The sequence below is a fragment of the Ambystoma mexicanum genome, chromosome 14 (assembly GCF_040938575.1).
Source record: "Ambystoma mexicanum isolate Mex_15411 chromosome 14, UKY_AmexF1_1, whole genome shotgun sequence".
In the NCBI taxonomy this organism is placed as follows: domain Eukaryota; kingdom Metazoa; phylum Chordata; class Amphibia; order Caudata; family Ambystomatidae; genus Ambystoma; species Ambystoma mexicanum.
Window position 1 is genome coordinate 658,215,152 of NC_090940.1, and position 13,373 is coordinate 658,228,524.

The 13,373-nt window shown below is 45.2% G+C and overlaps 1 protein-coding gene across 2 annotated transcripts in view; it reads right to left on the bottom strand.

The window, feature by feature from the left end:
* Nucleotides 1-2,144: 2,144 nt before the first annotated feature.
* The window catches only part of NUDT14 (nudix hydrolase 14), a 263,867-nt gene continuing 252,638 nt past the window's right edge, over nt 2,145-13,373 (bottom strand). For both annotated transcript variants that reach the window (XM_069638200.1, XM_069638199.1), the window contains exon 5: nt 2,145-2,668. In XM_069638200.1, the coding sequence (XP_069494301.1) occupies nt 2,428-2,668 (241 nt within the window). In that variant the 3' untranslated portion in view covers nt 2,145-2,427. The remainder of the gene's footprint in view (nt 2,669-13,373) is intronic.

Genomic DNA, 13,373 nt, shown 5'->3' on the forward strand with positions numbered 1-13,373 from the left:
ACCTACTTCACAAACTACTGTGCAAGTGTTGCGGATTTCTACGTACAGCTCCCTGGATGCGCACATACATGAGTATAGAGTACAGGTATACATGTTTTAATCAGAGAACATGTGCAACAGTTTTGATGTAATTTAAATAAATGAATGCTGCTAAATGTGCAAAGGCAATACATCCCAACACTCCCCCTTTTATGTGCAAGATGTCCGATTTATCATTGACAAACCGCACAACTTCTTACTGTCTTCCGCATAAGCTACACATACGTTACAAGCATGCCTATTTAGGGCGAAACTCGATTTTGCATTAGAAAATGTCTGCGTTGTGTACTGTGTAAGGCCTACAGTAATGCTACTTGAAATGTGATCGTATGAGAAAAATAAGCGCTCCCGATTGCTGTGGTGACATCTCCCTCTGAAGGTCTTCCGATGTGTCGGCATTGTGCTTATAATTTGCAAGTAGAAAACATTTTCCCATCTAATATTATGCCCTATCACTTACAAACCTCTTTCCTATAGATAGTATACCTTTTAAAAAACAAGGCATTACCATAACCTTAAAATTGTTCTCAATTCAGAAGGACTTGCAAGTAACATATTGCAAATAACATACAAAGGCAGCACAGAGTGAAGTGAAATGCACACATGCACTGGGTTGAAATATGAAAGGAGAATGCTCTGACGAAAGATGCACAATTAATGTGTGCAGTATCATCACTGCTGTAAACACACAAAGTAATTAATGTTTTTTTTCAATCAATCGCAGTGAAGACTACTCTCCTGAGAATCAACAGCATCTACACTGCAAACGACATATCCGAAGAAAGCTGGTCATTTCGCAAAAAAAAGTAAGCACAGTACTAACTTTATATTGTAACTATTCCTCAAAGAGGCTGTGTGGGTTATTTATTTAATTTGTACACCAAAGCAAACATTGATTTCTGAACCATTCTACCTACAAATACCCATTTATTAAACAGAGAATAACAGGCAGAATGGCCCACAAATCGCTGTATGTTTGGAACTCAAATAACATACAGAATCATTAGAATGTTAGTTCTAGAAAAGAAGTTGCTGTTTCAAGTTTATGGCATTTCGTTTACTAATAATGCTTCTCGTCACCACTAAGCCACTTTGTACTCTCATCTGACGCACATTGTAGTAATATACAAACAGTAAAGTAGCCTTACCAAATCATTGCAAGAGTCCAATGCACATTCACACACCATGACAAAGAGCTTCCCCATCAGACGCATGCACACATGCCCACAGCACACATACATTGAACAACAGACCAAAGCACGCCTTCTTTTTTTCAACAGACACCAAAGAATGCCTACCAAAAAGCAACTTCGTAGAAAGGAACGCAGAAGTAGAGCAAATAAAAATAAAAGTGTTCAATCTAAGCATCCATCTGTAGTAGATATATATATATATATACACACAATCAGGAATGATCTGTAGTGACTGGTGCTTATCTAGATGCTCCACTATATGCACAGGCCAGTGTTGGATGGTAGCCTGGTATCCTGTGGTTCCACCGACGGAAATCCCTTCAAAGTAATTTACTTCAAAGTGATTACTTTGAAATTACTTTGCAGTATATGAAGGGTTAAGGGGTTAAAATGGGGAGTGTTTTGGGGGTAGGGGCAGTAGTGAAGGGGGGGGGACCCGAATGTAAGCAAATTACCTCGAAGTGATTACTTTCGGCAAAATGACATGGAACCGGTAGCCTTGTTATCTTGGATTATTTGGTCAAATTGACGACACATAAGGATCCCCGTGGAGCTTGTGCGCAGATGTCAGGGCTGCGCAACGAGTGGAGTTGGTCACATTACAGCAGGCGCTGTGTTTCTCTTTCACGAGGGAGTGAGGTCTATGCCTTTTTGGTATAGCATTTCTAGCTGTGAACTCATTGGCGACAAAGTCTGGATCTCAAAATGTGATGGTTGAGTAGGATAGTCGGCGGACCTTGGGGAGTACCGGTCGGGATGGTGACATCTACTGTGTAGTACCTTGTGCAGACAGGTAGGAGTGTTACATTATTAGTGTGGTTGATTGTTTTTTTTATATTACTGTTCTTAGTGGTCTGTATTAAAAATAAAAAATAAATGTGGGATTTAAACAAATGATAGGACAACGCATGGTTAATTTGAAGGTTTTATTGATTTGCAGTTATTTCATCTGATAAACGTGCAACATCTGAAGAATTGATGCGTGTAGCCCTGAAGAAGGCTGAGCCGAAAAAAGCTTTTTCAATTTTGGGTCTCCCTCCCTTTTTTTGTTCCTTTGTAGTGGTCAGCCAGGCCAGCCTCAATCTAGTGCAGCATTATCCTACCCCCTTTATAGACACATTGTGGACAGAAAAGCTTAGTGACTTTTCTGACACTGGACGCTTCAGCAATATTAGGTTCATGGTTGGAGAGAACGTTACTTGTTTTCTAAGTGGGGGGCTATGTTATTGTGAAACCAAATGAAGCCGAACAGAACCCCCATAGTTTTGGGAAAGTCTTCGTTATATGAGAACTTGACTGACTCTTCTAGCGGTATTTCCACGACTTCAATGAGCTCTCCCTCCTCCACGGTGCCCCCTCCTTTTTCAGTCTTCATGGCGTCGGTCACTTCGGCGTAGAACATGGTCTGCTTTGAACCGGTGACTCCAACTCCAGATCTGGGAAAAAGAACAGCAAATAAGTTTGTGAGATCCAATACTCCACCAAAGTGGCCGATGATTAAAAAATATATTCTCATAAATCTCAATTGCTTTCGATGAATTAAGTTTTCTCTGAATGTACACATTTAAAATAAAGGCCAGAGACAGTACTTATTAATTTTAATTTAATAGTGGAACCTACAACATGAAACAACATAACCTATATTAAACTAGGCGGGGAGAAGTATGAGAAAGGTTGTGGTCGAGTTACAAGTGAGCCTTGTGGAGAAAGCAATGTTCCGGGAACAGAGTACTAAATATAAAGGCTTGAGGTTCGGAACACACACCAAAGAGCACTCGCGGGTCCATGACGGGCATCCTGAACTGGCTTTCAAGTATTGGGGGTCCCCCTGTCTTGTAGGGATGGGGCATATGCAAATGCACCTTAATTTGGAAGGCTCTGCGCTTTCCTCATAACAAATTATTGAAACGGCAGGACCGTACTACTCCCAACAGGACTAACTTGTTATTTTCTTTCTTTTTAGCTTCCATCATTCATAGATTTAAAAAAAAACTTTTATTTAAAGCCAGTGCGTAACACATGCAAACACAATAAGTTTAACTCACATCACGTGAGCGGCATTATATAAGTTACTTGTTTGTTACAGCGGATTCAGCATCCTAAACCAAACTCCATACAAGATCTCACATCACGAGAGCTGTATTTTAGTCAAGTTACGTATTGGTTACAGCGGACTCAGCTTCCTAAACCAAACTCCATACAAGATCTCACATCACGAGAGCGGTATTTTAGTCAAGTTACGTATTGGTTACAGCGGACTCAGCTTCCTAAATCAAACTCCATACAAGATCTCACATCACAGAGCGGTATTTTAGTCAAGTTAGGTATTGGTTACAGCGGACTCAGCTTCCTAAACCAAACTCCATACAAGATCTCACATCACGAGAGCGGTATTTTAGTCAAGTTACGTATTGGTTACAGCGGACTCAGCTTCCTAAACCAAATTCCATACAAGTTTTAATTTGTGGCAGCGGTGCTTCTGGTTACCTCCGCCTAATTAGCGACACACAAATCAATGCAATGGAGAAAACAAGCCTTTGTGCGGGGATAGAAACCGCATAGATCCAACCTTCTAGCACTGCAGGCTTGCGGCTCCCTCCCCATGCAATAAGCCAAGACACTTTATCCATCTTTTCAGGACTTCTATAAGCCACACCACAGGCCCCTAGGGATTCAACTAGGTTGGGAGAATGTTCACACCTCTTGTACATTAGGTCACCGCTTCAGAACACGAAAGTAGGCAATTATCCCGTCCATAGCACCTTTTTGCCATTTTTACACGTGGGTCAAAAGTGCCGTAGTGGTGGGCAACTGGCAGAGAGCATCGGATGCCGTTCGTTCCAGTTAATTAGTGAAAGAGCGGATATCAAAGAAAATCCCACGCCAACGACTACAAATGCATGAGGCTTCTGAAGAGAGCATGCAACGAGAAGATACAAGCATCCCAGTAGAAGGGATGTTCAGAAGGGATACACAGGTGAGACAAGGAGTGCAAGGCAACAAATAATCTCACTCGTACCTCCGATGACATTAAAGCCATGACCACCCATGGCAGGTAGGAATGTTAACTGGCAATCTTCACCGTGCCCTAGAACAGTCAGAATGGGCTCAAATCAACTGTCTGTCAGTCCCACCCCGGAAACAGTGAAATCAAGAAAGTATTAAATGAAGTACAAACCACAATAGATGGAACCATGAAAATCCAGACAAGCAGGAGGAAGAGCCCCGCAAGAAAGATAGAGAGGTGGCAGGGAGGTGAGCAAAGGCAAGAGCGGCACAGAAAAAGAAGGAACACTGAAATGTTAAGGGCATACTAGAAATCCTGCTACCCAAGATGGCTACGCGATGGAATAACTTCACAAGCTCCAATGGAATCACAAAAACATTGCCCCATGTCTGCATGAGTGGGTGCCCGCCAATCAAGAGAAAGATCTACTCATCTCACAGCCAATGAAAGGCTAACAGGACATGTATTCACAGACCCTGTACTTTGAGTAGGAACACTTGTGGTGGGTCGGAAACGCGGAGGACATGATTCAATACCTTTATTAAAAGTATAGGTAAAAGGCCTAACTTTCCCTCTTTGTAAAGGGAATGCCCTACCTATTTAAGGAAACTAAAGGTGATTGTCAGTAAGTTCCAAGTAAAAATGTCCCCGTCCAAACTAAGTATCTGACCCTACCACTGTATTTACCCAACTTAAATAGACCAAAGGAATGTCTTATGGTTGCCTGGTCTTTTCTTTTCTTCTCTTCCAACATCATTTTTATTTAGAGTTTTTCTCTGTGATCGAGAGAATTTCTGACATAATCTCCTTGGATAGTCTCTTAGATCAACTCTTGTAAATTCTTCAAGAATAGTCTTGGGGTTCGTGCTTTCGGTGGTCCTATACTTTCTCGCACTCTTGGCATCACATGTAGACTCTTTCCTCTTTACATGCAGGCTTTCCTGAGGTGGGTTTATCTTGGCCCATTTTTAGGTTTTCCTAGCCATAACTTCTATCTTACAACGTCTCTTCTTTTATCTTGTTCATTCAAGATTTTTATATCCTGTTTTCCAATACATATTCTTATGTTAGACTTGCTCCAGTCCTCAATGCTAAGGTCATAGGGTTTCTTTCCTTCCTCCCAGGGAACCTGTTTCCAGTGCATGCTTGTTCCCCGACCTGGGTTGCTTAAACCCCTCTATTACAGGCTTCTCACTTCTCTTCTTAACTGGTTTCTCATTTGGTACCTCGTCCTTAGGCCTGGGACCAGTTTCTCTCTGTATATAATAACCTTGTTTGGGTTCCCTTAAGAATGGGATGAGTTTTTTCAGATCTATGACAATTCCCTGGCAGTCTTGCTCTTCTCTCGCTGGTACCTCTCTTGCTGACGGGGACACTGGAGGGGCTTGGCTCTCACTCGGGTGTGCATTCTCATTCTTTTCGCTCGTCAGATTCCTGTTCTCAGTTCCTCATTGGGTTGATGCTCTGCAATCGCACTGGCAGTCGGAAGCTATCCACGCTTCCCATACCGGTGATCTTGGCGTTGTTGTTCGGGCGTCCAGTCCTCAACGACATACTTGTGGTCAGGCCACCACTGGATAGCTTGTTCCTCTCGCCTTCCTCACAAGCCAGGTCTCTGGCATCGTGTATGGGTGTTCTCTGCCTTGTTGAAAGTTGCGGTCTCTGCGACTTACCTTCGCTCCACCTCCACAAGGCGTAATGACAACACTGGGCTTTCCCCTGCGCACCAGGCTCTCCTCTTTCTCTCCTACTCGTCCCAGTTAAATATACGTCTCTTGTTAGAGAGATATCTTCCTTTTCTTTTACAAATGCATTTCATTTTGCATTGCCTTCAATGCCACATTATTCATTCCAACAGGTAGTCCCATGTATGCGGCTTTAGAAGATGGTCCAGGGAATTCCTTACAGGAACAGGAGTCTTTGTCCCAGTAAGGTGGGACGGGGGGGGGAGTCCCTCCCAGTGATGTCCCACTGGCCTCGACTGCCAGGCTCACCTTCCCTAGCTAATGGGGGGTGGGAGGGATCCCTCTTTGGACGAAGGGAGAAACACCGGAGGTTTGTCCCACACTACGATGGGTAATAACGCCACTTGCTATTACAGCCTTAACAAGCGGGAGGAGTCCATCATGATTCCTCAATAAAACTGAGAAAAAGGAAGCAGTGCACTATTTGCCCCCATGCTTGCTGGAACCATAAATATGAAGAAGCAAAGAAATTCGACCCACACCATGGTCCCTTTAAGAACCCAGAGTTTCAGAAGGCCACACAATGTGGTGTGAGGTAGCCCTCGCGTGATGGGATCCTTAGACACAGATATTCTTTCAGTCTCCTTTTTCTTCAGATTACTTGCTTTTTTCAGGTTAACACTTCTGCTTAGGGGGTTGTAATTTACAATCAGGAATTGGCTACTCTGCCGGGTGGGTCACCTGCACCGCCCTACCTTTCTGTGACCTGCCCGGCTTGTTTGACAGCGCTACAGAAAGGTGTGGAAAGATGGCAAGGCAGGATGGCCACTAAGCGATTCCGCCTTCCCAAGGACCACAGTATGGTGAACTTGCAGGGTGTGCCTGCAGCCAGATTGAAGATCAGAGAAGATGAGGGATTACAAGTCAAACTGGTATCACTATGCTTCGCCAAATCCAGCTCGGTCCCAAGAGAGCAGCTGCAAGTATGAAAGAAATCCCATAACCGCTCGCCTTGCTCTTCTCCCCATCTGGGCAACTTCTGGGGTCACTCAGGTAACTCTGAGGACCTTTGTGGTCATTCCCCACTACAGTGTTAAGGATTTCCCTGGCAATATCAGTCTCAAGTCGTGATATTCGCTGTCGAGATTTTAAATAAAGCCATAACATGTGATGTGAAGCATTTTGAAATAAAAAAAGATCGAGGTCTGAGCCGGGGTACTTGGCTCAGACTTCAAACCTGATGAGGTCAAGGTCTGAGTTGGGGTACTTGGCTCAGACATGAAACCAGATGAGGTCAAGGTCTGAGCCAGCATGGACCGTATTTGAAACAATAGTGTCTCTCTGTTGCCCACGGCTTTTGGTCTTCTACATAAAAGGTTCTCATAGCTCCTCAAGGTCCATCTGGAGAGAGCCGGAGAAAATAAAGAGGAACTAATAGAAATCCATTGACAGGCAGAGGGAATTGCCATTGTCCATGTCTTGACACACCTCATGAAACAAGGGCATCTCATCCATACCTTCGAGGTCACCTCGAAAGCCTTCCACACCTACACAGCCCAGTTACAAGGAGTAGTCAGAGAACTCTCGAGGCCTGCCAAAGTACACAAATCAGGCTTGCCTCCTGCAGATGAATGAACCGACATTACCAGTGGCTATCATGTGGAATTTTCTAGTTGCGTTGGTTGCAAGGAAGACTTTGGACATCTTTGAAACCCTGCAAACTCCATGTCATATCAGCCCCAAGCATTAGGGGCTCAGCATGTATGTCTTTTCAGCTCCGGCCTCTGATCGGGCCACAAGGCTCCAAACCAAGTCCCAGCCTTTGTTCCACGTTATGCTCTGCTGGGCTCCGGTCTAAACGAAGGCCGAAGTATAAAAAGCCCTGAAATATCAGCAATTACTGCGATTCCCATGAATGAAAGTTACTATTCTAAAATCATGTAAAGTATCAAAAGAAGTAACACAGATGCAAAGGTATTAAATCCACACTTCAACGTTAACTGACCTTTAGTCCTATGTTGCGACTATTTTATAATCATGAATGATTGCTGTGCTCAGGTGGCAGAAGAAAGGTTCACTCTGCGATCATGAATGCGAGGAATATTCCCATATACCTCCAGGATGAAAGTGTGAGTCGCCATTTCATCATTTTCCTGCTTCTGCTTGTCTCAATATGGCGCTGCACTGTGCAGTTAGCGTGGCCAACGGGTGCAGAGAAATGCTGCCATGGGCACGGACACCAAATAATGCAGAGGAAGCCACATGCCCAGAGAGTAGGGATCAGCCTCAGTCAAGGACCCCGGTAGCCCCTCCATGACCCATGGTAGACGCAACTCTTTCCGGTAACGCTGTCGCTGCCCGGTTTAAGCACTAGGACGGACCAGTAGGAGTCAGACACACGTTGGACTTTTATTGAAATAGTAACAAAATAACTAACTCACCCTATCGCTAATGGAATGATCCCTACCTAACTGAACGAACTAACGGTGCTTGTCTGTCGTCAAACGTCCACATCTATTGTCCCCAGTCTCCTTCTACATGGCCCTACCACTAGAACTAATAATGAAAGATGGCTGGAATATATATCTTCTGGCACCTTTCTTTTAGCCGGGTTTCCTGGGCTTTATTTCAGGGTTATTCCAGCATATATTTATCCGGGTTCACAAATTCTCTTTCATCTTCATAGGTCGGATATCCCGGAGTTTGAGAGACCCATCCATATCCTCAATTTCCTTCTGGCAGTCTTTCTGAATGTAATTGCTTACACTTCTTCCAAATCTTTCCATTCGACCATCTCTGTTGGGGTTCAGTATACTCGTGTTCAAGGTGTAGCAGCACCTCTCCTGGGTCCTCTCCCCTGGTTTCCCCTTAATTTCTCTGGGACTGGTACTTGTGCTTAATTCAGAGAGTTTCTCAAGGTCTCTTAGCAATAGATTCCACTATTCATCAACAGTTATGCGTGGCAGCTTCCTTGGTGCTTCACGGCATATAGGTGCGTGCCTTCTCCATGACCCACAGTCAATATTGCAGTGTATCTCCTGTTATGCATATAGTCCCTGTTGCCTCCCCCTCACCTTATCCACCCTGGTACCTTCACTTGACGTGGGTGGATTCACAGGGCTTGCCGTCAGGATGGATTTGCTTCCTCTAGTCTCTGTCTGCTTTCTCAGCTCCAGCGCAGAGGCGCTTTCTGCTTCTCGTTAGGTCTAAATGCTCGGCGTGGGTCTGCTGACGGGAGGTCTCATTCCTATAATTCCTTTTGGTTTCGGCGCGGAGTGGGCTCCGGGCCGTCCACGGCTTTCCCGTGATTATGCCACCACACAGGACGGTCTCCAGGACTCTGTCCTGACAGCGGTTTCCCCACTGTTGTGGCATCGTTCTCTGGTGTTCTCACCATAGTGGGTTGCCACGGGATCCGTGGCTCCACACTGCTCTGGCCCTCCAAGACGTGACTAGGTCAGGGGGCTTTCCCTGCGCAGTGCTCTCCCTCTCACTTCTTGTTTGGTTTGCCACTGTCTCGATTGGTTTGTCACCGTTCAAAGGGACGCTCCGTTTTCCTTCAGGTGTCATATTTGATCCAGCATTACCTGAAGCCGATGGAGAGGAAGGCACATTACTTGCTATTACAATCGCATGTAAGCAGATAGTGTTGCTTGGTTAGGGAGTTTCATGTGAGAATGGGAGCCCTTGCCCCCTAAGGTGGAGTTACTCCCGGTGAAGTCTCACTTGCCCAGACCCCTAGAGTGGGTCTTGCTGAGCATGCTCACCTCCCTAGCCTCACAGGGGTGTCTCCATCCTGGGGAGAAGGGATGAATACTTTTGATTTGTCAGAGCACACGCGTGAACTTCTCGGTGAACAATTAACGGCAAGATGGTGCCACCAGCCAGATTAATATCGCCCCATTGCTAAGTACCCCAATACACTCCATTTGCCACGCAGTTTCTTCCCAGTAGTAAACATGCAAATGATTACCCAAAAGACTGTGGACTGGTAGCACAGGCAAGAAAGAAAGCAATACGCTAGACTAAATCCAACACTGGGACGACAGCAACATTTCTTCCACTACGGGCGGTATTTGCAATTGATTAAAGGACTATGCTTGGAGTTACGACGCTGGTGGAGGTGCGGAGTCTACATGCAACATTCCTGGAGACTCCAAAGGATAGGCAGAAGCTATAGTCAATAAGATCCAGACCTTGAGGTTGGCCTACCTGTGTCTGGGCTGGCACACGGGTACCTCCCATCCTCTGCATTAAAAGTGTGGGTGTGCCTTCCGGTGTAAAGGAAGTCCCAGACATGGCCTGCACCCCTTCCCCTCATTTCGAGGTACCTGGAACGCGCTCGCCAAGGTATGTGACGTATCAAGAGCAAATGAACCTACAAAGAGCTGCAGTGGGACTCTGCCCAGTATACATCAGAAGATCCCTACCGGTTGAAGCACCCATAACCAGACAACCCTGGGCAGCACAGTACCCTATCAGACAGCCATACCAGCCGCTGATACGAAATGAGGAGTACCTACACACGGTCCACAAAGAGACCCCGATAACCTTAATGGAAGGCCAGTGGAAATGACACAAAGGCCTGTACAGTTTCGAGAATGAACAAGAGAAGCAATCGAAGATAACACGCCAGTGCGAGTAGCTACGAAATTGAATGGAATAGGCACAGAGAGGAGACAATGTTACAACGCCAGGAAACAGTGTTACGAGACAAGATGGAAGCAACCGTCATGTTAAACGTGTGTAAATAGGCTTGAAACGCAAGATGCTAAGAAATCGATATTGCTTGCAATGCTTAGTAGAAGATAGAGCGGCAAGCGCCAACAGTATATCTACCTCAATAAGGCACATTATACAAGTGCAACTACATTTTGTAAAAGCAGAAAGGTACCCAGGCAGCCAGAGGCCTGCCAGGCCAAGTTTTGAAACCCAGTCAAAGACAAGAGAAGGAGCCGAATCGAAACTCAACAAAGAGCGGCTCATGCCTAGGAAATCGAGGTCAACCGGAGAAGGGGAGGAGAGAGTAAGTTCACAAGACTCCAGCTTCAGAGCATACCAGCCTGCCTCATGAAGGTCAAGATAAGGGGAGCCCATGCAGGTGGCTAGGCCGACACAGAATTAAATGCACTAAAAGCTGGAAACTGAAGCAGATTCATGGTGAACTAACACGTGACCAGCCAGGCGCGAAGAAGTACCATAGCCTGATGTCATCCAGGACCCGAGGATGCTATACCTTTTCCCAATAAGAGACTACAGTTTCGAGGCCATCCTTAGCCAACTAATTGACACGTCGCCCTAAATTTCTGATTGATGGAAGGCAGGCTGGGTGAAACTTGGGACACCAGGCACAGGGGTGTCCATTCTGCATGCTGCTAATTAAAAGTGGACATTTATGTCTAGGGGTGTAACCTGCCCAATCACAATGGACCAAGTTATCTTAAGTCCTATAGATATTGTAACCAATAGGACGTCGTAGTTGTAGTGACGTCTATCACGCGTGATGTAGAGGGATGGGCGTAGACGCCCACTCGATAAGCGTTATCCAATCCGTATGCCCTATTATCATATACAGATATAACACCTACACTTAAGTTACCTTTCCTAACCAATTATATTCCATGTCGAGTTTTGTAAAGTTAGACATCAATGATGACGAACATTGCCTATAAGAATCTCTGTTCAATTGAAGTTCGAGGAAGTCGGAGCGAGACCGGTGATCGCACTACAGCCGATTCCCAATTGTTTCCCTGTTTGATGTATGTATCATTAAACGGACTTCCCTTTGCCAAACTAGAGTCCTCGTTATTGAGTCATGCCGGAGTAAGTGAATCCTGCACCCCTGTCCTCACATGATGCAGCTATCTTGTCTAACAAGTTCTAGAGGGTGAGTGCTGACCAATGGGCCCGTCAGCGAATTCCTCTCCTCGTGAACACTTGGCAGCCTGAGGATGGTTCCGGCCATCGATTATAGATTATCGATTGATATAGTGTAAGACACCCTTAGACTGAAGGCACAAAGTAATTCTGGGCCTTCAGTAAGATCACGAGTCCTTTTGCCATTCCGGCTGAGTAGACTGAGAAGCTTCCCGTGGACAATGATAGAGTACAACATTTCAAAAAATCTGCAGTGGGTCTGAAGGAACCCGCCTTTCCAAGCATTACCCTTCTCATTCCCACGGGCAGCGGATCGGACGAAAACCTTAAAAGCAGGAACGGTGATCCCGAAGTTCCAGAGAGGAAATGATGCGATCGGTGAGTAAAGCAATAAAACTCGTTATTTTGGCAAATGTCGTGTAGGCATTAGAGCCAGTAAGGGAAAGGTAACGGAGCGTGGTGGAGAAACAATAAAATAGTTAGAAGTAGAGAAGTAGAGAAGACTGCATATATATAGGGGGGGTAATGACTCGAGCATAAGAAATAAAACAAAGAATATCAGGGGGGCACCTGAAGTAAAAACAAAGACTATCAGGCGGATCCCTGAAGTAAAAACAAAGAATATCAGGGGGATCCCTGAAGTAAAAACGTAAAAGAATATCAGGGGGGCACCTGAAGTAAAAATGTAAGGAATACCAGGGGGGCACCTGAGCAAAAACGTAAAGATTCACCTTGTTCCTGCGCTTTAAAGAGTGGTCAGAAGGAACGTAAACACAGAGCCCACAGTGGGGGGACAATTTAGGCTACGATGAAGTTTAAAGACGTCATAAAGGGGGTTTGTTCAAATCCCATGACGGGGTATTAATTAGAAGGCAGGTACACGTATGACCAGCTGGTGTCTGTCTAGTCTGTCAAACGTCTGTCATATATGTTCTTTTCTATGTCAAATATAAAATAATTTTATTGGTGATAGTTTAAAATGCATTTTGGATTTACGCGATTCTGTAACTGAGAGGGAATCGCCACTGAATTGATGAGTTTTTAGTAAATTGTTGGTATAAAATTTGGCGAGAGAAATTGGATTGGAGCTTGCATATTTGGTGCTCGCTCATACTATTGAAAGATTGAAAGTGCTGTATAATTATTGTTGGTGACGGAATAAGGAATGGAGGAAGTTACCCCGCTTGCGCATGCAACAAAGCTGAAGAACTATAGCCAGGAGTGGGTTAAGGGCACCGCAAATAATATGTTTATGCCGTGGCCCCAGAACGGGTCCCTCTCTAAGGCCGTTTTACAGCACATGACAACCTTCCTACATGCCACATATACCGGCAAAAAGCTAGAGAAACGCCTTGCCATCCTCGAACTTTGGAAAATGTTCGTGCAAGTGAAGGAAGAAGAACCACCCGCAGACACAATATTAAATGTATGTACGGAGGGGGGTGAGACGCCTACCGCGCCACTAGCCCCACCGGAACCAATCATTGAGGGAAGCAAGTCAGAGGGCCTTTACCCGTTGAGAGAGCTCAAAGCAGCCACGGGGTACAGCAACCCGGCATATGAGTCGCCTAC